Genomic DNA, 26,550 nt, shown 5'->3' on the forward strand with positions numbered 1-26,550 from the left:
TTTTCTAATTTTCCAACACAAAAACAAACAATGGCACTGTTGGCATATGATGAGTTATTATTATCTCATACAAGCACATGCAAAGGCCTATTCAGTGTACAGAAGCCACTCATTCAGTAAGAATGACAAAAGCACAAGGCCGGAGATGGGTTACATAAAAAGAAAGCTCTATTTCCCCCACAATTTAGTAAGGCAATACATCCGTACACAAACCCACAGGCTGCTTTCTTCATGCTCAAGCAGTGGAACAGTACATCTAATGCAGTGGAATTGAAAAGAATCAAGCACGGGAAAAACTGCACCTTTGGGATGTTGTTCACTTGTTCACATGACACGTGCAATAAAATGTCAACCAAAATAAATAAAAACAACTAAACAAATATATACACTGCCAGTGGGTGGTGAGGGATAGGTTCACACACACACTGACTCAATACACAAACAGAAAAAGTCCTGCACATTGTCATAACTTGCAAATCTTTATTCAATTGTTTAAAACAACAGGTTAATGTCTGAAGAAGGTCTTTAACTCAAATGTTTAAGAAAACATTTTATCAATTCAAATCTATTGGCAATTATAGAAATTTACTTTAGACCTTGACAATAATGCAACATGGTAGAAGATAAAACGATGTACTAAACTCTCTAGCCTAATGATTTAAGCAATAAATATTTGAGAGGTTAAAAACTGCAGGAGTCTAAGGAGAGAGGAGAAGAGAGGGCAACAGCTGGGCAGAGAGACAGAGGTGGAAGACTGCCAACTAAATCAGAGTCTCGTCTTCAGGAAGCTTTAGTAGCTAAGAGAGACTCTCTACAGCAGCCGCTCACAGCATGCAGTCATTCCCCCACTGTACTCCGGTATCCCATAACCCCCTGCATCATGGCGCTCTCCTGCCGCCAGCCTGGCTGTGTGCACATCACACACACGCACGTACAAGCCATCACACTGCATAAGGGAGGAGGGCTCACGCAACATGCAGGGACAACACAGCTCCGGCAGTGCTGGGGTGTTTAAAAAGAGAGGATGGAGTGATGGTGGAGTAAGGTGAGGAGACAGAGACTATGGGAGCTTGAATAATGCATACTGACAGAACAGGAAAAGCATGAAAAAAGAGAGGGAAAAATCCATGAGAACAGGTCAAAGAGACGGTGAAGAGATGATCAGCCGATGGATGCACTGCTATTTAATTCAACTGAAATGTGGTTGAAGAGTATTGCTGATCTTCACTTCTAACTATTTGATAAAAAAGTAGCATTGTGCTTTTATTATGTTTAGCATTCAAGAAATATGAGATTTTAATGACTGATCATGATGCCATTGCCAACAGCAATATATAAAGACCAGGGGTGCTGATGCTGAACGTAAGGTAGATTTAACAAGTTTACCCAAAAATGACATGAAGATGAGTAAATGACAGCAAATGGGATGTACACAAAACTGCTGATATGAAATACACACTTACTGGTGTCAGTAAGATTCTTTAAAGTCTTTTTTGCTCACCAAGGCTGTAAAAACAGTAATATTGAGAAATATTAAAATAAATGTTTTTTTAAATATACTTTAAAATGTAATCTGAATTTTTAGCAGCCATTAATCCAGTCTTTAGTGTCACATGACCCTTTAGAAATCAAGATCAAGAAACTATTTTTATTATCAATGTTGTGCTGCTTAATATTTTTGTGAAAACCGTGATACTTTTTCAGGATTCTTTGATGAACGTTCAGAAGAACAACAATCTTACTGACCCCAAACATTTGAATCAGAATGGTAGTGTATCGTATACAATAATTATTTAAAATTCATTAACGACGTCGATAATCTCAAAATGGTATAATATTATTGGCCTTGCCTTATATCAGACAATCACTATTTGTGAGCACTTTTTTTAACTAAAAATCCTATCAGAAACATGCAAAAGATGAAAATATTTGCATTCAAAAACATTTTAACACCATTTAATTGTAGTCCAATGTCAGATTTTTCCTGAATTCATTCTCGCACATGCCGAAAGCATGATGACATAATGTGCAGGGTCCACCTACCAAATATAGGATGACTTCTCAACTCGACATTCCAGCGCACGCTGACTAAACAAACGTTACAAGAGGTTATGCGGCCTACTAAACCTTGAGCCTTGCTCAAATGACAACAGCAACATTCTCCACTACAGCGCTTCAAAACAAGGCATGATGCTGATAAATGTTTAACTAACATGAACACGTTTTGAACCAATGCCATTGCCTGTCAGTTTACTACATGTCCAAAGCTCCTCTTATTCATGTTTAAAGAAAACTATAAGTAAGCCAGTGGCAGGATGACTTCCTAAAAAGCTTAAACACTGATGAATTCAAAACCATTAGATTTGAGGTTTGGTGTTGCTGCTAGTGGCACAAAAGTTACTTCCAACCCATTTTATTTCCATAATGTGACATTTCAGAATAAAAGGGGATATTGAATGAGAAAGAATGCAGGGTGGGACTTGACTTTATCTGTTGGTAATTGATTAGATCGGGAAAAGTGTTTTCTATTGTTTTCCTTTGGAATAATGTGTGCATCGTTCACAATAAGACCAGGGCTGCATTTCCCAAAAGCATCATAAGCATACGTCACTCATAGAAACTATTGGTCTCTTTGATCAACTCAGGATCATGATGCTTCTGGGAAACACAGGCATGTATGAAGTAAATGTGGTCAATTTCTTATGGATTAGTTAAATTTTATACCACAAAATTAATTTATCAAACTTAAAACTTAGATCTGTCGTAGTTAGAAAACACTAAACTGTTTACAAACCATCTGAAAGTGAATGAGCAATTAAGCCAGCAACAGCTGCTATGCCAAAAAGCTTGTGTCCAGCCACGAGAATTTAGTTTTGGGATATGGAGAACCGTTAAAAAGACAGTTAGATATGATTCAACGTTTTTGTTGGCTGCAAAATATAACACTTAACAATGGTTAAAGGGAGGTGCCATACACAACAGCTGATTTCTATGGAAGTCACATCTACGCCCCACTGTTATAAAGTCAAGGGTGGTTGAAAGGTCTTACAGCACCAGCATGACAAAAAAATGACAGTCTCTTGCCCTCCATTTTCCTCTCTCTCCCGAGTCGGCCACATTTCCTCTGTAAGCTGCTTAAAGACAGAATATTCTGCTGTTCTTAAGCAACTTGAGTGGTTTGCTGCAGACAAATTTGAAATTCATTTACAGGACTGGTTGACAGATATCAGCTCTGATTGTGTATAACCATATGAGCCATTCAATTAAACTGAGAATGCCTGAATTTGAATTGAGTTTGAATAGGCTAGATATGTAATTCAAATGGAAATGTCTATAATTTATATTGTTGTAATTGTAGTTTAATCACACAAAAAAATAACTGTTTTAGTAGAATTTACTCATCAACATGTCATACATAGGGTGCCAATAATTCTAAACTGCCTTTAATTGCATTTTATCAATAACCAGTACAGAAAAACCAGCATAGAATTGAGGAATTACGCAATTGTTTTTACAAATATAGCCTACTATTAGAACATTTGTATGGATTTAGCTCAATATATCATATAATCAACATTCAATTATATTAATTAATTAATATAATATTATATATTAATTAATTTATATTAATTAATCTGGGGAAAAAAATATGTTGCTATATGGCAAAATCAAAATCTGTATTGATGACTGCATGTATGATATAATTCCACAAATTACGGAATGAATAGTCAACATTAATGATTACATTTATTCTGGACTTTTAGTTGCAATAGAATAAATTCCTCTTCCTGTCAATTCCGATTCTGTATGGTGTGGCAAATTCAATACAAATTCATAATGAACTCAAATTGAATTATTAAATGCTGAATTTTGTCCATCCCCATTACACCTCAGTAAATAATTAACTCACTAATAAAAAATAAAAAAACCTGGGCAGAGGCAGAAAGTTTGGGTTAAGATGAATAGACACTGAATATGCCTAGCTGATTTATAGGCAACATCTAGAGTCTTAGTGCTACATGTAGATCCTGCATGGTAAGAAGCGTTGAGAGCGTGTTGTCCTTCACTGGCTAAACGGGTCTTTGGATTTAAAGTCTAGACTGCATTCACAATCATTTAAACATCATTGTGGTGCAAACATATCAGTCCATGATTTGCTCTTTAATAAAGCACAAAAGGCTTTAATAATCAGTTTTAAGCTGTACAAAAACACCATTAGAACCACAAAAGCTTTTAATTCTGGTAAAACCTATCACGTAATGGGGTTATCAGAACAGTGAAGGAATGACCACAACCAAGAGAACAAAACCTTTTCAGTGTTTCCCACAGACTTACACTCTGTGGTGGTACTTCCTTTGGACTAATTATAATGATTATATTATAATTATTATTATAATCTATTATATGTATTATAATACTATAATACAAAACACAAAAATATGCTCCAATGCAAATATTTCAAATTGGGAAAAACTTAATTTAACATAATTAAACATCTCCCCCACACAACAGCCTTCCTATTTATGGCACATTTTGCACCTTTGTTTGAACATGCTATTTTACGGGGCTTTCAGAAAAATATTCTAATGCGCTTTCATAAGGGAATCTCTCTCTTCAATATAGATCTCTTCCTGAGTCACTCTCTATCTGTTGCAGCTGCCACATGCAGCACTGATTGAAGCCTGGAAATATTGAATCAAATTAACTCGATAGCTAATCATACAGGTCGGACAGGTCGGACTGTTCAGCTTTCCTGCCGTGTAAGTTTCTAACTCTGTTTTTGATACCGTTTGTGCCTCCTCAGGATGTGGCCTTTTTCAATATTCATCTTGATTGAAGGAGCAAACATTCAGCGTCAGAGTTGAAGTTAACATTACAGACGATATCAGTTAGCCTAAGTACATCGACAACCCAACTGTATTCTAACATTAGCTTGTCCTTAGTTGCTAGGCCCCTTATACATGCTTGTAAATAACTTATTTGAGGAGGTCTCTGCAATTGACAGCGTTGTGTTAAGAACATAGATACTCTTATCAGGGTTAACTTTAAGGGATGGTTCGGATTAATCTCAACCTAGGGTCCTTTGCACCATGATCTCGACCATCCGGTAGAAGTTTGGTACCATTCTGGGCATTATTAGTGGGGTAATTTATGAGATAGATACAACCTTGGATCCATTAGCACCTGCACTAAGCCATCGGCTGATATCTCTAAATAAGCTCTAACTTTAATAAGGTTCGACCGAGGGAAAAAAAGCTTCTGGAGGGGTGTTTGGCTCAAGGTCACGGTGCAAAGGACCCTAGGTTGAGATGTATCCGAACCATCCCTTTAATGCACGAGCTTTTGGACAAATTTGTGCAGATGACTGTGTTCATGATACTACTAACTAACCTCCTGGTAACCTACTACTAAAGTCCTGGTCAGCTGTCTTCTCTGTCAGTAACATCTGTGACTGATGAAGTTTCCATGGGAATGCAAGTACACAGAGGAACGCATTTTGAGATACACCCCCATGTTTTAATTTCTTCGCTGTAATGTGAGAGAGAGGTGCTGAGCCAGTCAACACAATTCACACAGCTCTACAATGAAGTACGATTTTACCCATTTTAAATAGTAAAAAAAAAAAAAAGAACAAAAAAAAAGGAAAAATCTATTTGTGATGGGTCGCCACAAATAAATCAACATATGGGAAACACTGCTTTTCTATCATAGTCTACAAAGTCATCAACTAAAAAAAAAGTTTAACATGCAACTTTTGGATGAGTCAGCTAATCAATTTTGTTTAACTAGGCTACAACCTAAAACATGATGAAGCCAAAGCTGTCAAGCACTGTCAAGCATGTAAAGTAACAGAGTCAGCATTACTTCAAAGACCAAACTGTCTTCTGATACGGACACATCTCACACGAAGGGCCAACCTCACCCAAACCCTGCCCGAATACTTTCCACATTACTCTCAACATCAATTGCTGTCTCCGTCAAGGCTGGTGCTTGTGAATAAAATGCAACGGGAGCGAAATCATTTGTTCTCAGGCAGTTGCAACTGAGTGGTTACTGACATCCCCAAAAAAATGGCATTGAAAGCATTACTAAGAAAGCTATTACGGCTGGGCGATATATCAAACAATCACAATATATTCACAATGATTTTGCTGACAATATAAAATGAAGCAACATTGTGAGTATTGCAATGATTTTATTGTGCTTTTTATTTGGCTATTATGTTACTATAACTAGTTGTTGTGCAATCCTTCTTTCTCTCTTTGACATGCATGATGTCACAGCATTAAAATGAATAGAAAAAGAAGCAGAGCTGCGCTTCATGACGCAAACTGCTTGACAAAATTGCTACTCTATGTTTACAAGCTGCTCGAGGAACTGACATCAAAGATAAACAGCCTCTGAACACTGTCAAAATAATATCTCACAATCAACAAAACCTACGCAAAACAAAAAAAAACTGATGGGCGGATCTGCCACAGCACTGCAATGCTATGAGGTCAAGGCGAAAGATTTGAAATACAAATCTCTCGTAGTTGCTTCTTAAGAGGATTTTTGGCATGATTCCCATGAAACACTTTGTTTCCATTAATTGCCGGTGTTAGAGTTTGATATTCTTGAAAATGAAACCAACCAGTAATTGAGTATAAGCCATCACATTTCACCCTACAGTCTACTGTAGACAGCATTCAATATAAGACACCTAATGCATAAATAATCATGTATAAATATAACAACATTAAGGTCAGCCTGAGTTCTGGTAACAAAAAAAAGACCATAACAAAAATGAATATGATAAATTTGCCTAGGGCTACCCAAAAATGAAATTTCTGACGTCAAACCAAAAGGACTTTCTTTTGCATTAGCTGTAACTACATGCAAAACATTTCACCAAGCTTATTCTGTGTTCAACAAAAAAAAGACATACAGGATTGGAACGACATGAGGGTGAGCAAATGATGACCGAATTTTCATTTCTGGGTGAACGAATGCTCAGTCATCTTCCAAAGTCGTGGACACAAAGTGAAGTCTCTCATTGTGTCTGATCTTGGAATATGTCAAAATGAAGGCCTGTAAATGTTCCGGTGACCTCAAAAGCCTGCCCTGTTTCGCTCAAGGGATCGATTCAACCCCTCAATTCTATGCCAGACAACTGCCTGAAGGAGAATTCAAAAAGAAAAGCCCTTGCTTTATAACCCATAATATTCAGCCCACTTGAAAAATCACCCTGCACCATTTACAGTCTTAAAAAGTCCATCAAACCTGCAGAAAATTACAGTTAAGCATTTAAATGGTATAAAATGCCTCTTACCTTGAAGTTGCTGGAGTTAACCCAAGATGTGGCGATACCGTCCACCATTTTATCCAGCGCAGTCTGGTCACTCTCCAGGTCGTGACACTTGTCTGAATCTGTGATGTAGTCGATGAGCTCCGGACCCATCTGCAACCTGCGGGCCACATCCTTCTGTAGCACCTGAGTCAGACAGTACTCCATGTTGGGTTCCATGGCCTACGATGTCCTGCCACCACCCGTGTGGCAGTGGAGAGGAAAAACTAAAAAAAATGGCCTTTAGCGTGTGCAATCCAGGCAAAACAAGAGCACACGCTTTCTTTTTTTTTTATATCCCGTGTTGATGAATCCTATGAGTGCCACAGGGTGGCAAGAAGCTGAGCGGTAGGGATGTCGACTCGGGAATTCAAACGATGCACCATATGTGACTAGACAACAGCTGATGAGGACTGCAAGTTCTCCTTTTTGTCCCTTTAGAAGGCAGCCAAACCACTAGCAGCGGCAGCGGCAGGAGTTGTGGTAACTAGAGCAGGAGAGAGAGGGTCCGGCGGAGCATTGCTTCATAATTCAGAGGTCCTCCCTGCTCAGGATGAGAAAAGAGAGCTATTAGTCGAGTACCACCTCTGGATATCAAATGCCAGTGCGGCAAGACCTGCAGTTTTTGTCAGCTCAGCTCAGCTCAGCAGCCACTTATGAGAAAAGCAGAAAAGCCCTTTGATGGTGGTGACATAACTCAAAGTCCGGATTGCATTATCTTAACTATTTGTTTGCTGACCACCACGCATCAGCTGCACAGCTTTGTGGGATACAGCAAGAGAGGAATTCCACTTGGGTTAAAGGGATAGTTCGCCCCAAAATTAAAACTGTCATTAACTTGTAACATTTCAAACCCATTTACTTAAACAAAAATGACACATAACATTAGTCCATACAATTTGAGTACTATATTCAGAGCCTTTTGAAGCCATACAATAGCTTATGCGAGTAAAGGCAAGGACATGTTAGCAAAATTTAGGACAAAAATTGTCTAGTCATAGCGTATCAATGTATAAAGCACAGCTCACTGTGAGCTATACAGAAATCTGCTTAGGGAACTTTTTCGCCCTCACGCAACAATCGCGCAGATTCCAATTGAAATTACTGGATTTCGTCTGTGAAATTTCACAGAACAACGGTAACAACAGCAGTAATGCCATCACTAGGATACTGCATTGAGACAAAAATCTCCTAAGGCATCATGGGAATAATCTGGCTGCAATCACAGTTGATCACCGCAAAGTGTATTACTCTGTTAAGTAGATTAGGCTACCTGATGCTCGCAGGAATCCAGTTTTTCTGAAATACTTCATGAAATGAGCAAAAAATTAAAGCACAAACTAGTTCCTGCAGACCATCAAAACGAATATAAACCGATTTTTAAATGCAACTTTTTCACTCAATTTATTATGCAGACTGAATACAGAAAAATACCAAACAGGTGATTTTGTATGTTGATTTTTGTAACTGATTCACTAGTGGTCTCAGACATTTGGTCCGACGACTCATTGTATGTGTGTGTTCTCTATCTTCACTGTCACAAGCGGATTTGTTTTTGCTTAGTTTACATTACAAGTCCGTACCTGTACTTCAAACAGTATCTAAGCTACACAATGGTGGGAGGAGACCTAATTTTCCATTGATTAAAATCTGCACACAGGAGTTCATCTTTGAGTCATAGTGATTGCACCTTAATGTAACACACACACACACACACACACACACACACACACACTGACTGCATAGTAATTAGATGATGTCGAGCATGACTTACCTATGCCTCCCTCAAACATACATCCCAGGCATTTGACTACATCAATACTCTCCAGTATTTGGTGAAAACGTGTTATAATTCAAAGCAAAATCACCTTGTGTATACAAAAGAACTGATATACTACACAAAGAAAACAATAAAGTATCGTAGGCTCAAACAAAGTGAATGACAGATGGATCATTCATCAGCATCAATGTAATTGAAGCTCACGTAGTATCTGTCATTCACCCTAAATGAAGTCCAGGCTTTAAAATATCTTATTGTCTATTATATACGCTAACAATTCAAATACCACCACCCTTTTTATGAAATCTGAATCAGTATTTAATCATCAAGTGTTTTCAGATCATATCGGGATGATTTTGTTTCTTTTTCATTGATCATCTAGCCGGTTATGCTAGCTCTTACTAGCCGACCGAATAAATTGTAAAAACTCCGGCGATATACACCAAGCCGGCACATGTAAACGACAAGCTTGGTTGAAATAATAGGTTATTTACTCACTCTGCCGAATCTAGCGGTGGTTCCTGTGTGAAATGACACGGGTTGGTTTACTAAAGGTAAACGAGGTTTGTCTCTCTGTTGCTGGCTGCTCCTGTAGACTAGACAGACACAATGATGGAGCCGGAATGCGCATGCGCCACACACCTCTGTTCTACTATCGATTTAATGTACAATCCGCTTACAGCTTTGATACAAATGATGTACCCTGACAAACATGTTTCTTTTTATGACTTTATGATTTTTCTAGCAATTGCTTCCAAATGTGGGCTGTGCCTTTGTCCCTTTGTTATGCATGTATGGGAGTCATTTCTCTAAAAGCACCTTTACTTTTGTAATTAGCGATTTTCGGTCTTATTTTTGAGTGTTTATCTACACAGTGACCAACATACATGTTGTTTACATCCGCATATTATAAATCCTCTGGTTTCCTTCTGTCTCGCAGCCACATGGTCATTTTTCCTTGTGTAGTTAAAACAATGAACCTTTATGGCAGGCCAATTTAACATTGATTCCTCAGAAATATAGCATGTATTTGTTACTGGTAGACTATGTATTTGTTTAATTCCTTGTAAGCATTCTAATAGCGACAAGCACCTTTCATTGTTTCCTTCTAGTAAATAAAAATGTATTGCTTTTGGGAACTTTTTAATTAAACTTTTATTGAACTAATCTTTAATCATTTGAGAGAGAGAGAGAGAGAGAGAGAGATACTCGATGGACCCCTTTCACAGACTGATGACGCATTTTAATGGTTATCAGCATCTAAAATCCTGCCGTTTTTACATTTTCATTTGAAAAAACGTACATTTAACGCACAAAATGTACATTTATAATTCTATACTATCTAGCCTATATTTGTATAGTAGAAAAAATTACAATTTAGCATTGTAATTTACCATTAACAAAATACAGAAGTACTCAAGACTATTTAAATAGATGCTAGTTGCTACTTTACAGTATCGAATGAACAGCTTGTCTTTAACTAGATTAATAAATTAGTTACCATGTGTACTAGTAACACAAACATAGTACATTTTAAGAAACACAATGTTAATACGGCTTGCCATAACATTAACCTAAAACAATGTTAACGACTCCTGGCTCCATCTAGTGGTTGTTCTGAGAAGAGCACTTTTTATTGACATCCGTTTTCTCCACAATACCACTCAACTTACATGTATAAGCACCTTCAGAGCGACGATTTACACACAAATCATTGTTTAGTCAAAATCGCTGTAAAAAACATTAATTATATTTATTTGATACACCTTTAATGTTTTAAGCACATTTTAACAATTTTGCTAAGCTACATGTCTAAAGATAGTACTGGACAGTATACATCATACCAAAATTTGTCAGAAATAGAATGATATCCATCCTGCCATTTTATTTTCCAAGTAACCTTACACATCTAGTGTGTGTATTGCACAATCAATCTGATTTTAGAAACCTCTGGGAGACCACATTGTCCCCATAAAGGTCACAGATACAACATCTGCATAAAACACTTAAAACCAACAGATTGTTAATGACCAGGATAATGTGTTTGGTCCTCTTCTTCTCCAGCCTTAGGGGAGGACTGAGAACTTATCACATATAAACGGCTCTGAAAGTGAGTCCAGTATCCCTTCTAAAAACAAGGATTGAAGTCTTTATTAAGCTGTTTGTTCCTCCTCAGTATCATCCTCCTCATCCTCATCATCATCAGACTCTTCCTCGCTATGTTCCACGTCCTTGCTGTCTTCTGGGGCTGTTTTGACTTTGATGATTATTTCGTCATCATCATCCTCATTCTCAACTCTGATCGACTTCCTCCTCTCCAAAACTGATGGGGTGCACACTGGAGTGACATCCTAAATGCAAATAAATTGTCTTTAAACACTAACAGTGCAAGGCTACATATCTTAGACATTTTCTACAATAACTGTTGGCACATGGGTTTCATTGTGAGTCACATCGACTGACAATAAGCTTAAAATGTACCATTTTCTGTTGGCACAATTATCTTACTCCAGTCAATGGTTACAACTGAGGTAATTTTCAGTATGTGCCAAGGCTATGCACAAAATCAGTGCAGAAAACAAACCAAAAAAAAAATATCTTAAAAGACTTGAGCGTACCTCACTGCATACTGAAACATCTGCTTCTGATTGAGACTTCTTTGCAGGAATCTGAGCTGCCTGAAAAAAACAACATGGTCACACTAAAACATAATAGAATAAAGCATCTTAAAAGTTCTGATCAAAAACACAGTACTTACAAATCCTGGGAAATCATAGTCAATGCCTTTTGCTGCCAGTCTCTTGCGTAGCTTAGACTCTTTACTTAAAAGCTTGGCACCAACTTTCTTCAGATCATCTTCTGCATGATCTTTGTTGTACCGGGTAACTGCAGGCTGCTTTGGCTTCCTGAAGATCATCTTGGAGCCAACAAAGAGCTTTTCATGGACCTTCTCGGGTGGTATCACATGACCTGAACAGGACAAAACACAGTTATGTTTACACAACATACTACGTAAGAAAATATTCATGGAAAATCTTTCAAATCACTCTCAACTCACACTTTATGAGCCGTTCTCCCATCAGGTAGTTGTTCATGGTCTCAGCCACAATCTTAGCCACCTCGTCACACTCAAACTCCACATATCCATATCCTTTGCTCCCTCCGGTCTATGAAAGATGACAAATTAAAAATACTCAAGTTAAAATCTCAAAGCATTACTTGCTAGTATGACTATTGTGTGTTTAAAGTGTTGGCACATGGGTTTCATTGCACAGCAACATGGAGTTGGCAATAAGCTAAATGTACCAGATTACTGTCGGCACAGTTATCTTACCCGGAGCAACAAATGCCATGGGTAATTTTCATATTGTGCCATTATTTAATTATAATAATAATAAAAAAAATGTATATAAGTTTTGTTAAATAGATTAATTAAATGTACAGAGAACGTCATACCTTTTTACTCCTGGAAACTCTTAATCGCGAGACTTTCCCAAACTGCTCGAAGTAAGATTTCAACTGAGGCTCACACAATCCTCGAGGCAGATGACCAACATATATTACTCCTGGAGAAAGTGACTGACCCTGAGGGCGAAAATCATCATTAATATCACATTCAATGCAACATATTAAATTAGGCAACATTTAACATTTAAGCAAGTAAAACAAAATGGTAGCATAAGACTTTAGTAAATTAATGTCATTAGATCTATTAAGAAGATTCATCTTTCCGAAACTAATTCTGGCTAATAACGACGACTGATCAGATGTCAGTTTCAGCTTCAATATGAAGCTAAATGTTTGTACGGCTACACTCACGCCACATGGTCACACATCATACCTTTTGAGGACGTCGTTTCTTCGCTTGCTGGACTTTCTTATGAAACTCTGCTTCTTCCTTTGGATTTAAAGCCAGCAGGGTTTTCGCCGGCTTCTCTGATGATTTGCCTTCTGTCATATTTAAATATAAAATTGGTGAAATAAATGCGTTTTGGACCTAGTGTCGTACAACCTCTTCTAAACCACGCTGCTCTTCTTTCAGGAAACTGGCTGCTTCGTTCAGGAAACGTCACAATAAAAGTCCACTAAAATAAAAGTCCGCTATATCTAAAACGTTTAAAAACTTTTTTTTAAAAACTTATTTATTTCTCTTCTTTCATTGTTCGTATGGTATAGATTGATTATATATTTTGCTATTGTATAGTTATTGTTTTTTAATAAATATTATCATAATTATTATCATTAATTATTATCATATTATCATAACTTTTATTATACAGTTAGACTCTTGCTTTGACTCGAGTATGCCAGCAGAGGTGGACAAAGTAGCTACACAACTTCCTTACTTAAGTGAAAGTACAGATACTGGTCAAATATTACTGGTCAAATAAGTTGTAAAGACCGATTTGTACTTAAGTAAAAGTACAGAAGTAGGCCTACTTGTTTTTAAAAGTAAAGTATCAAAAGTAAAAAGTAAATGCCAATGCATTGTTTTATTATTATCTCCAGCACGGACACCAATGTCTCCGGAACGGACACCACCGTCTCCAGCAAGGACACCAACCTCTTCGGGACAGACACCAAAGACTCCGGCACAGATACCACCGTCTCCGGCACAGACAAGTGCACGGACACCGCCTTCCCTGGCACGGAAACCACCCACCGTCTCCGGCATGGACAAGTGCACGGACACCAACGTCTCTGGAACGGACACCAATGTCTCCGGCACGGACACCATCTTTGCCGGATGGACACCAATGTCTCCAGCACGGACACCACCGTCTCCGGCTTGGACACCAACGTCTCCGGCACGGACACCAACGTCTCCGGCACAGACACTAACGTCTCTGGCACGTCTCCAGCACGGACACCAATGTCTCCAGAACGGACACCACCGTATCCAGCAAGGACACCAACCTCTCCGGGATGGATACCAACGACTCCGGCACGGATACCACCGTCTCGGGCACAGACAAGTGCACGGACACCGCCTTCTCCGGCACGAAAACCACCCACCGTCTCCAGCACGGACACCAACGTCTCCGGAATGGACACCACCATCTCCGGCACGGACACCAACGTCTCCGGAATGGACACCACCATCTCCGGCACGGACACCAACGTCTCCGGAATGGACACCACCATCTCCTGCACGGACACCAACGTCTCTGGCACGTCTCCGACACGGACACCACCGTCTCCGGCACAGACACCAACTTCTCCGGCACGGACACCAACGTCTCTGGCACCGACACCACCGTCTCCAGCACGGACACCAACGTCTCTGGAACGGACACCAATGTCTCCGGCACAGACACCATCTTCGCCGGCATGGACACCAATGTCTCCGGCATGGACTCCAACGTCTCCGGCTTGGACACCAACGTCTCCGGACAGACACTAACGTCTCTGGCACGTCTCCAGCACGGACTCCATTGTCTCCAGAACGGACACCACCATCTCCAGCAAGGACACCAACCTCTCCGGGACGGACACCAACGACTCCGGCACGGATACCACCATATTGGGCACAGACAAGTGCACGGACACCGCCATCTCCGGCACGGAAACCACCCACCGTCTCCAGCACGGACACCAACGTCTCCGGAATGGACACCACCATCTCCGGCACGGACACCAACGTCTCTGGCACGTCTCTGCCGTCTCTGGCACGGACAAGTGCACGGACACCAACGTCTCCGGCACGGACACCAAAGTCTCTGGAATGGACACCAACATCCTCCGGCACGGACACTTGTCTTCGTCGTCTCCGGCACAGACAAGTGCACGGACACCACCGTCTCCGGCACGGACACCAACGTCTCCGGAATGGACACCACTGTCTCTGGCACGGACACCAACTTCTCTGGCACATCTCCGCCGTCTCCGGCACGGACAAGTACACGGACACCACCATCTCTGGCACAGACACCAACATCTCCAGAACGGACACCAACGTCTCCGAAACGGACATCGCCGTCTCCGGCACGGACACCAACGTCTCCAGAACAGACACCAATGACTTCGGCACGGACACCAGTGTCTCCGGAACGGACACCATCGTCTCGAATTATTGAATCGAATCACCAAAATCGAATTATTGATATAAAAAATTAACATTGTTACTAGTAGCAATACAATGTGGGCTGGTGTGGTCACAGTGCAAGGGCTGAATTTTTGTCCCAGTCTGCCCCTGACAGTTGCTGTTCTAGGCTAGCCAGAGCAAGAGGATGTTGCAGTGGAGTTAAAAGTCAAAGGTAGGCTAATGTCAAATTTACATAATTGTGGTTATGATTTATTTCTGTTATAGTTGTCTTCAACCATTTTTATGTTCGAATTTACATTGTGAAAAACAAGGTTCTGACGTCAAACCAACTTTCATTTCCAACCAAAATGATCCCCTGACTGACATTACTAGGCCTACTTTCTACTCAAGGACCTTGACAGAATTGTAGTGGAGTAAAAAGTACAATATTTGTCTTTCAAATGTAGTGAAGTTAAAGTAAAAAGTTTCCAGAAAAAAAAAAAAAAAAAAAAACTCAAGTACAGATACTCAAAAAGTGTACTTAAGTACAGTACTCAAGTAAATGTACTTTGTTACTGTCCACCTCTGTATGCCTGTCAAGTTATGCAAGAGATAGGACCCAGATGCAAATAAGCAGACAAGGGTTTTTATTAACAAGACTGAAGACAACAGGGAGAGTGAAGCGTGAACCACAGTTCAAACAGTAGGGCAGGGCAGACGACGACAGGCAGAATGGGTGACCACGGAGACGCCAGATGGAAATGACTTGAGTGCAATAGAGGCAGCTCCAAAGCGAACACCAGACAGGAACACAAGGAACTCATAGCTCGATGTAGATCTCAGATGTTGCACCAGCCTTGCCACCAGGTGGAGGCTCACAGAACCAGAGGCTTGAAACAGGAGTTAGGAGCCTGCACCAGTCAGGCTGCCAGGAAGTTAAGAGTCAGTGGCCAGGGAACTCGAGATACAGGGCAGGAACACACAGAAGAACATACACGACAAGACTCAAGACAAGACAAGATAAAAGCAAAAATAAAGAATTAAAAGTAAACTAATAATTTCAAAGTCTAGAGAAACAAAAGGTAGAGAAATAAATAAAAGTAAACTAATGAAAAAAGTAAAAAACTAAGATCTAAGAAAAAAAAACTGGAGTTGCTAAAGAGAAGCAAGACTTTCACTTGACAGGGAAAATAAATAACTAAAAAAACTAAAACAAAAGATAACTCAAACTGATAAGGCACAAGGGCTAAATCTAAGCAAACCAAAATAGCAACAAGGATAATCTGATACTAGAATAATGTCAAGAGCACAAACCAGAAAACACCACAAAGTACATACACAAAACAAACCAGCAAAGACATGAGGGAAAGGGACCAGAGCACATGAGGATCAGGTGAGCACAATAAGTGAAACAAGTGGACTAAACAAGGGGGCGTGGTAACAGGAAACAAGGAGGCGGGACATAAGGAGCACATGGCAAACACAGACCAAGACAGAGCCATGTGCTCAAACACAAGACAAACATGAAACATGAAACCATGACAACACAGACAAGCCTACCAGGGCAGAACCCTGACAATGCCAGTGTGGATTTACTTGTTCACCCAACAGTTATTAAAGGATTAAAGCTATTAAAGTGACTTGAACTAGCCATCTGAACACACAATAGATGATCAGCTGCAAAAATGGTACGTTATATAAAATTATCATAATTTTAAGCCTAAGAATTAGCCTATGTAGGCTAATTGCAAACACACAATGATTTTAAATGTGAAAGGAAAATAATATTAATACTAATACTAATTATTAATAAGCACACTGATTAAAAAACATTAAACATTTAGCATTTAAAATACATTAAAAAAATGTTTAATTCAGGTTCAGAATGAATAACTTTCAGAAATACAGAGCAGGGTTGAGGATGAAGGGGTTGGACTCATAGAGATGTTGTAAAAGGGGGCAGGGTTTTGAACGAACGATAGGCTGAATCACTGATGTAACACTGTACACATATCGTTCAGCAAAGGTGAGAGTGCAGCAGAGCATCACCTGACATGGCAACTAAAATCATTTATTTTACTGTGAATGGAAGACCAGAACAAGCTGAGTTTCCCACTGATTGTCCTGCACAAGATGTTAAAGGTAAGGATTGTCTCAAATGATCCATTTCTTTTAGTCTGACTGGAATTTTATACTTATTTAAACAATAAATTGTCAAGTTTTTTGGTGTGCTGTACTTCAAGGCACGCAGTTAAATATTATGCTCAAATATCAAAATATATCAAGTTAAATATATATCTCCAAAGTATATTGTAGTGTATTGAAATGAGATGAATGATGAACTGCTTAACCAATAAAAATAAAAGCCTACATTTATTAAAATTAAATGAATGTAAATGATTCACTATATAAAATGTAATTATTATATAATCCATTATTATATTATATAGATTATCAGATAAAAAAGCAGATTGTAAAAGTAGTCTCTCTCTATTAATGACTGCAGCTTTAATTCATGCATCAACATCAAATAGAATTTCTTTTATGAAAATGTGTTTTTGTTATGATCAAATTGGCTCTCTGTCCTCATTAGCCTTTATTCTGCTGAAAACATCCTTGAGGACTGTTCTCAATCTCATTCTGAAGGGCACTGCAACAGCCAGGCTTCTTTAATCAGGACCTCTCAATTACAGCGAGCCCATATGAAGAGCTATTCTGTTGACCTGGATAGCTAATAGGCTACAACATGTTCAGAGGATGTTTAATCTATAAGTATTCAGTTCTTTAGAGACCTATCAGAGCTTTAATTTTGACTCAGTGTGCATGGGTGAATTTGTTGTAGACTCATAAACAAATAAACCATCATACTTCATACAGCTTGAGTCACAGGTGGTGCTGACAGTACACCAGACTTCAAGTGCCAAGCAGTGCCCTAAAGGGACCATATGGCACCAATATTCAAGTGCGTTAATTACATGAATTGAGGAAGTTTCCATTGTACTTCATTCATGAAGATGAGAAATACACACAGAAAAATAGGGGTATCGTTTCTGTACCTTAAAGTAGATTTGCCACGAAAGTACCCTGTAGGGTACAGGAAATGGTCCTTAAGGTGACAAAGTTGAACCTTTGTTTTAATTTAAAGGTACAAAATCAGTTCTGACAGCAAAGGGTACATAAATGTACTTTTAACAAGCTTAAGGTACAAATTATGCAGCAAATCAGAGATCAATTTTAATTTAAATAGAGAGTTGTGTTTATTTAAGTAAAAAGGTTACTGGTAAATGTCCTTCCAATTCTTGATCAGTATGGCCTGTATAAGTTTCATTAATAACTTTTAGCTGGTCATCATTACATTGCATTGTTTTTATGCAAATTATAACTGGATAGATTTAAAATACATATCAATGTAGGATCGATATGGTCTATTCAAATACCAACAATAATCCTTTATACACACTGGTAAACTCCCTGTAAATTACATGTGAACAGGGCATACACAACTACTGGTAAATTGGTTCTGGCAAAGATCTACCAATCTTGTGTGAACAGCACATTTACAAAAATATAAAAATAAAAGTCGTTTACTGCAAATTACTGGCATTATTTTGTGAAAGGGGCTTATCACTCGCACTTCATTGTTTTTGAAAGAAAACTGTTTCTATAGCAACCGGAGTTTTTTAACGGCAGTTGCGATGACGCGTTTACTTTACCAATCAGCGATTGGCTCTTCTATTGAGAAGGCGCAATATCAAGTCGCCATAATACAGTTGCGCAGCGCTTTCTCTCGTGCACAAGTAAAGTATGTGAAAAGAGTGAAAATGTCGATTAATTGTGCATTTCTGTCGAGTTTGACAACGGATGAACTACTTCAAAAAATAATTGAAGCTGGAATACAGATCAACGAAGAAGAGGCAAGAAAATTCAGGGGTAAGTAACGTTAACCATATCTTGGTTTTCTATTCATGCTATTGAAAACGTGCTCAATCCTGCTCCTGCCGATCGACTGTCCTGCACAGTTCATCTTCAAATCTAATCAAACACATCTGCCTCTAATTTTCATGTGATCCTAAATGTTAATTGGTTGCTTCAGGTGTGTTTGATTAGGGTTGGAGATGAACTGTGCAGGACAGTCGATTTGCAGGAACAACTAACGTTACTACACCAACGTTATTGTAAGTTATGGCTTGCTGGGTTAACGATACATAGTTATTTTGTTGTAAGTCGCTTAAAATATTTCCACTTGACTTGTCGTCGCCATTAAATCATTTTAAGCAAGAGCCCCTGCAGTCTTGGGCAGTACAACCCATTTTTTCCATGACCTGTCCCATAGATGTTGTTTCTTATGTTCGAACCGCGATAAAAAAATATTATTCAGACCAACCAATGCGCATGTAACAGTTACTATCTTCACACAGAACGCGTTTTTCTATTCCCACTCGCACCTTTTCAACTGTTTTTCGATGCAATCACGAACTAGGTCGAGGTTTATGAACGTTAAAATCGCGTCTTAAAGCAAATAAGCATTCTGTGTGAACGGCCCATTAAGAACACTGTTTTTATAGCAACCGGAGCTTTAGTGGCAGCGGCAGTGAATGATAACTTCATCAGTCATGGATGGGTATTTATTTAACGTTAGATGTTTTGGACTTGCCCCTAATTTGCACTTTCTCCAATTCATATGTAACGTAATGAGCGCATCGTATTTGGTTTAGCAGTTTATAGAGTTGAGCAAAACTGCCATTTTCTGTCGATTCTCGTTTTCCACACATTTAGGCGTAACGTCACTTAATTCTGTGTGTGTTTTACAGTTATCAGTGTATAACTGTTGTAATTTTGCGTTTGTTCAGAAAATGACGTGGATGGAGAAAACAGTGGACTGTGGACTCACTGAATACATGGTTGGCTACCTGATTAATGGTTCCTTCAAAAAGCAACTAAAATTTCAACAATTTGTACGCCAATATAAGGAGTCTGAGACCACTGTTGTATTAGAGCCCGTACCAGTTGAAGTCGCTCAGTCTACGGAAGAACCCCAGCCTCATCCATTCACTAATCCAAGGTAAGGGCAGCATTATGAGGGTCCTGTTTTGGTAAATGTGTTCAACAAGATAAATGTGTTCAACAAGAGTTTGTCTGCTCGTTTGGGCTTTTGCTGGATGGTGAATTTTATCTAATTTTATTCAATAGGATCCACCCACAATTGACCCTTTGCAGGGAGTTTGATTGACAGGCGATCTGACCAATCATAATCTGCCATTTTTGTCCGACAAAGCAATCAGGAGAGTTAGATTAACGTTGGAGGATTTAAACTTGAAAAACGGAGTGTACTGACGTCTTTGGTTGGTTAAAACAACACTTCTCCTTGTATTAATTTGATGTCATAAATTAACTAGAAGGAAGAGATGATCGGTTCATGAGCAGGTTTAACTGAGGCTCTACAGTGATCTGTCAGACGCGTTAAAGAGCCACAAAACGTTATTTATTGTTTTGATTTATTTTAAAAATGACCCAAATTTTAAAGTTGTGACTTTGTTTCATATCAAAAGTAACCTGGTCTGTCCTGTCTGTCAATGCGTGGTCAGTGTCCTCTCTGCTCTGCAATGTATTTTTCACTGTGTGAGAGCGGCGTGGCTTGTCGGACATAGCAACCGTAACAGCTGGTCTTTGTGAATGGCCAATTGACCGTCTGCAAAGACCCGCCCCCCTTAGTTATTGTTGCTATGCCCGACAAGCTACGCCTCTCTCTCACACACACCATGTTCTCATGCAGTGAACAATACATCGTGGAGCAGAGAGAAGACTGACAACACGCTGGCTGACAGACAGGACAGACCAGGTTACTTTTCGGTTACTTTTGATATTAAACATGTTAAACAAAGTCTCACCTTTCATATTTGGTCATTTTTAAAAAGAAATTTAAACAATACCATTTTGTGGCTCTTTAATGTGTCTGTCAGATCACTGTAGAGCATCAGTTAAAGCTGCTCATGAACCGATCATCTCTTCCTTCTAGTTCAGTTATAGCAATAGACATGAATGAACATAAGAAGGAATGTTGTTTTAACTGCGGAAAGGCGTCAGTACACTTCGTTTTTCAAGTTCAAATCCTCCCATGTTAATATACCATCTCTTTTGATTGCATGCTCCGACAAAATGGCGGATGGCGAAGTATGATTGGTCAGATCACTTGTCAATCAAGCTCCCTGCGAAGGGTCAATTGGTAACTGATGTATTTAATGTTGTATTGCAGTGGTGAAGCAGCTCACAGGAGACTACCCCTTGTGACTGTCATTCCAACCTTTCCCAGAGATGTCCAGGCGAGACTTGACACCAAGGAACCGTGTCACACAATTCCTAAAGTACGCAACAAAATAATCAGAACGCTGTATGAAATGATGGCAGAATACACCCTGTAAGTATAACAATTATTACCACCTCTGCTACTACAACTGTACTACTTAAAGTTTGTATCAGCGATTTCAGGTCCCAAAAAAAAAAAGATCACATTCATCTAATCTTTCCTAACGATCCGCTAGCTGCCCACCACATAAGCAGGCCGCCAAAAAAACACGTCTCTGTAGGCAGCCTAGGCTCTGAGATCTGCACAAAAAAACAATTGGTTTCACCAACCACTCAAAACCAAAATAAATAGTGTTCCAACCAATCACCGACAGGGGGAGGGTGTTGTGAGGTTTTGCGCTCGTGCACGGCTGCACGCGAAGTTGGAGTCACGAGCGCTAAACCTCACAACACCCTACCCTCAATGATTGGTTGGAACACTATTTGTTTTGGTTTTGAGTGGTTGGTGAACCCAATTGTTTTTGTGTGCTGATCTCAGAGCCTAGGCTGCCTACAGAGACGTGTTTTTTTGGCGGCCTGCTTATGGGATGGGCAGCTAGCGGATCATTAGGAAAGATTAGATGAATGTGATCATTTTTGGGGGGGGCCTGAAATCACTGATACAATCTTTAAGATCAATTCACAATCTATGTAGACCATAAAACAAAACCAGAAGATTGATTTAGTTTGTTTCTGCCTTTGTGCTAGGTATCCAACTAATGCAGAGTATATTCAAGTTGCCAAGGCACTGATTGTGAAATACCCTTTCCTGAGAGATAAGGAGGGAAATGGCTATGTAAGTTGCATTGTTTTTAAGCCATTGATTGATCTGTTTGCATAATCCTCAAGATATTGTTACTTAATCTTTTACTTGCTGGAATGTTTTTTACTAGCACACCTGGCACATGTCCCTAAAGAGGAAGTTTAAAGCAGAACGTGCACCTCTTGTCAGCGACAGTGAAGTCAGAAAGCTGAAAGAGAAGTTTGGCCATACAAAACAGTCCAGATCCACCAGTGCATCCGCAAGTTTTTGTCGAAAGTCTGCCAGTGTAGCATATGTAAGCCCACTGCCATATACATATTTTACATACGCATTTACATTTTCACTTAGTGCAGGACAATGTAAGGTAGATAATACATTTTACTACTTTTTCACATATACTTCACTCTTTCATAGGGCCCTATAATTTCCGCGATCACAGAATCGCGGACGGAATCGCGGAATTGGCAAATTAACGCGTAATCTAGTGTCAACACGGAATTTCGCGGAATTTTACATATTTGGAATAAAATTCTGTTTTTGTGTGGGAGAAAAACGTATGTCTGAGGAAAATTGCATATTACTGAAAGAACGAGCAGAGAGAGAGGCCCGGTCGCGCACGTCTTCAAACTGTCTTGCTCTCTCTCACTCCCTCGCGCTTATTAATCTAAATCAATTGAGAATTGACACAATGGTAAAAGATCGGAAGAACGAAGTTTCACGTGGAGCATTCGGATATTTTTTTCCTGAATTAGGCTACCGCTGGGTGTGAATTGTGCAAAAAAAAACTTTTTACCTTGCCTTCTTCTCTGAAAAGCGTTCCGCCCATTCAGCTGACATAAAAACACTTTCAATAAACTAAACAAAACCTATCCAATGATGAAATGTTTTCTGTGTTGACAAATCTTGTGCGATATCCTAAAACTGCCGGGATAATCACACAACGCGTACAAGTCTGCTAATGATACGTCCGATTCGCGAACTAATGACTCCTTTGAACCGATTCATTTTAATGAATAGTTAAAACAACTGATCTGTCCAACACTGAATCGGTTCGGTGTATAACAAAATCACTTTACAATAAGGTTCCATTTATTAAACTCATTAACTATTAATAAACTGCACTTCTACAGCATTTATTAATCTTTATTAATGTTAATTTCACCATTTAGTAGCCTACATTATTTAAATGAAAAGTTGTATTTGTTAACATTAGTTAGCTTAATGCACTGTGTGAAGTAACATAATAAAAATACAGGGTTAGGGTTAACTAAGATTAACAAAGATTAATAAATACAGTAACAAATGTATTGCTCGTGGTTCATGTTAGTTAGCCTAATACATTCACAAATGTAAACAAACCAAACCATATTTAACACCTCTTAAAATGAGAATTTTGTTTGTTACCTCAATAAATTTAGGGTCATTCCTATTTTATTTGTGTACATTTTAATCATTAACATTAAAAACACTCTTTTTACGACAAAAATAACAGTAAAGGGTAAAAAAAACCTGAATTCCCAAAAATTAAAACGGAAAAAACGGAATTTGCAAAAATTAAAACGGAAAAAACGGAATTTGGGAAAAAATAAAACGGAATTTGGGAAAAAATAAAACGGATTTTATAGGGCCCTACTTTCACTGACTGAACATTAGGTCTCATTTTTCATGCAATGTTAAATTTATTTTTTATTTATCTAAAAAAACCTTGTTCAATGAGTGTGCAAACTTTTTGCATATCTGTTTCTGTTGTTCTGACAAAGGAAACTTGTGTTGGGGAGGACTCAACATCTGTTGAGGTGCATGTGAACGTGTTACAAAATGAGTATCGGAAGGTGCATCCAGATATGTTGACTGTGAAAGACCGCATGGCACGAACATTCTCCTGGAGACGTAGAGAAATCATCGAAGGAATGTCTGTAGAGGATGTACTAAAAAAATATCCATTCTTAAAAATGCCTGCTGAAGGGAGTATATTGAAAACACCTGAATGTTACAGGGAAGCAATATATTATAATTTTGGAAATTGTGAAATTGAAGACATGTCGATTGCTGTCATTGAAAACAAGGAAACTAAACATTTCTGAAAATATCTTCTAAATGCTACAGTATAGAAATCGAATGGTTTCAGTAAGAATGAAGAATGTTAATCATGTCTTCATGTATATTCTACAGTTTTTTGATGAGGTTGACCGTATCCATCCTTCACCAAACAGCTTCTGTCATCGCTTCAGAGAGGGTTTTGCCAGTGTTCTACCTAATGTGACCTAATGTCAAACTTGCCAAGACCAAATCCCCCCTAGCAAAACACTACACCGAAGCAAGACAAGATGCCCTGGCTGAAGATATACCAGGTAAAGACAGTCACCTTGCTAGTGAACCTCACAATAATATCTGCAATTTACTTTACTACATTGCAAAATATATGTGATTGTGAATATAAGATATTTTTCCGATATTGCAGGAATTGATTTGAGGGCCGGGCTTCTCCTCTTGCCATCCATCTTCAGAGAAAAGAGTGTACACTACATTACTATGAGAGAGGTAGGCTTCTGAATTAGGGTTGTGATGATAGTATCGTATATTGACGATAGTTAGAGATAACGCTGATGCCTTTGATGATATCATACGATAATTGGCTCGTTTTCCCATTATATTATTATTATAAAGCTGGTATTGTTATTAAATTAATATTAAGACCTATAATTAATTTGCCTTGCCTAAATTCATAAAGACATAACCACACTTGCGACATCACCGACATGCGCGTATGACAAAACTATGACAAGTGCTTGCAAAAAAAATGCCAATAAACTATATTTACTTGTTCGTTTATTTTGAATTTGAAAATCTGTTTTCTTTTAATGTAGGGAGACCCTGCTTCACCCTTTCCAACCATACAACTGATGGATAAAGACTGGAAAACGGCGATCATTGGAAGAGGGCTCAGTGTGGTGAATGTAAATGGAATAGATGTGTGCCAGTGCACCTGCCTTGATGAAGCCTTCATAACAGCCTTCTGTATGTACTTTACTTTCAACATTGCATATCCACCACCCCTGAAAAACACACTGACTTTTCTTCAGAGGCGCATTGTCAACATTGTGGAAGAGGGAGACAAGCCACTGCCAGTAACTTTAGTCCGGATGATTAACCTTTTGTATAGAGCTGGTAAGTCCCGCCCCTTCCGTAAAACCCCGCTGGACCTCAAGGTTGAAAAATCGTCAATGCAAGTGAATGGGAGAAAATAATTATTTTCTGGTCCCGTTTGAATTGTGCCATGAATGTGAACATATGTTGTCTGTGAATTTTTTATATAATGTTTCATGTTACGAGTTTGACAGTATATGGTATGATTCTTCGGCTAGCAGTTGTGGAAGAGACATAACGAGAAAGACTACATGTCGCCTATGTGACGTCACCCCATAATGTTGACTTACCCGTGGTTTTCGCCAACCTCAATGATTTTGTCCTCTCCCTGAAAGAAGGCGGTGAAGTGCACCAAAGACACAGCCATGTTTAGCAGGATCCGTGAGCTAGTGTCCGTGTGCGAGTGGTGGTGATGTTTCAAACGCGTCGAAAGCAGCGAAGAGTTGTAGTCCACAAAGTGCTCTCACACAAAGTCTAACCGTATCAAACTTCTACCCGCTAAATTGTAGCATTCTTCGCACGAAAGATTATATAAAAAATTCACAGACAACATATGTTCACATTCATGGCAAAATTCAAACGGGACCAGAAAATAATTATTTTCTCCCATTCACTTGCATTGACGGTTTTTCAACTTTGAAGTCCAGCGGGGTTTTACGGAAGGGGCGGGACTTACCAGCTCTATTAGATCCTCATCATGCCTCAACTGTACCATTGCCCAAAGTGCACTCCAAGGACTTTCACTCTTGTGATTTTTTTTTTTTTTTTTTTTTTTTTTTTTTTTTTCAACTTTTGTGATTAAATAAATTGTGAAACATGCACTGCCTCTGTTTTGTATTTAAAACTGGTTAAGGAAAATGCTCTGATGCATCTGAAGGAATTAAATCACACCATGAACTTAATTCTCAGAAGTACAGTATTTCTTTTCTATATATATATATAGGACAAATCAGTGCAGCAGGACATCTGTGATATGATCTGGGAAAATACCATGTTGTAATTTTAAAACATACCAGGACCTAATGGTACATTTCTAACACTAGGGGTACATACATGTTCTTTTAGAGGTACAAACAAGAAGGTACAAAAATGTACCAATGTTCAGAGGTACATTGCTGTACCCTGCTAGGGTACAGCTGGGGCGACAAAGCATTTATACTCTTCTA

The 26,550-nt window shown here is 38.9% G+C and overlaps 3 protein-coding genes across 5 annotated transcripts in view; 1 reads left to right on the top strand and 2 right to left on the bottom strand.

Annotated features, from left to right (window-relative positions):
- Nucleotides 1-9,744, bottom strand: part of clasp1a (cytoplasmic linker associated protein 1a) — a 71,223-nt gene extending 61,479 nt beyond the window's left edge. Inside the window, exons 1-2 of one of the 3 annotated variants that reach the window (XM_079882010.1) lie at nt 9,606-9,744; nt 7,313-7,871 (exon numbers count right to left, since the gene is read on the bottom strand). In XM_079882010.1, coding sequence (XP_079738136.1) covers nt 7,313-7,507 — 195 coding nt within the window. In that variant the 5' untranslated portion in view covers nt 7,508-7,871; nt 9,606-9,744. The remainder of the gene's footprint in view (nt 1-7,312; nt 7,872-9,605) is intronic. The other 2 variants (XM_079882011.1, XM_079882012.1) reach the window with 2 other exon arrangements.
- A 500-nt stretch (nt 9,745-10,244) lies between these two features.
- On the bottom strand, nt 10,245-13,168 carry nifk (nucleolar protein interacting with the FHA domain of MKI67). Its single transcript, XM_079882308.1, has 6 exons — nt 12,949-13,168; nt 12,564-12,692; nt 12,166-12,274; nt 11,866-12,077; nt 11,726-11,785; nt 10,245-11,458 (listed from the first exon to the last, which is right to left on the bottom strand). The coding sequence occupies exons 1-6, from the start codon at nt 13,063-13,065 to the stop codon at nt 11,261-11,263; spliced, it is 825 nt and encodes a 274-aa protein (XP_079738434.1). The 5' UTR covers nt 13,066-13,168; the 3' UTR covers nt 10,245-11,260.
- A 3,576-nt stretch (nt 13,169-16,744) lies between these two features.
- LOC307163980 (high affinity cGMP-specific 3',5'-cyclic phosphodiesterase 9A) overlaps nt 16,745-26,550 on the top strand; it is an 18,682-nt gene continuing 8,876 nt past the window's right edge. Inside the window, exons 1-2 of the mRNA XM_079880327.1 lie at nt 16,745-16,820; nt 17,154-17,274. Coding sequence (XP_079736453.1) covers nt 17,187-17,274 — 88 coding nt within the window. The 5' untranslated portion in view covers nt 16,745-16,820; nt 17,154-17,186. The remainder of the gene's footprint in view (nt 16,821-17,153; nt 17,275-26,550) is intronic.

Source organism: Squalius cephalus (genome assembly GCF_949319135.1).
Source record: "Squalius cephalus genome assembly, chromosome: 9".
NCBI lineage: Eukaryota > Metazoa > Chordata > Actinopteri > Cypriniformes > Leuciscidae > Squalius > Squalius cephalus.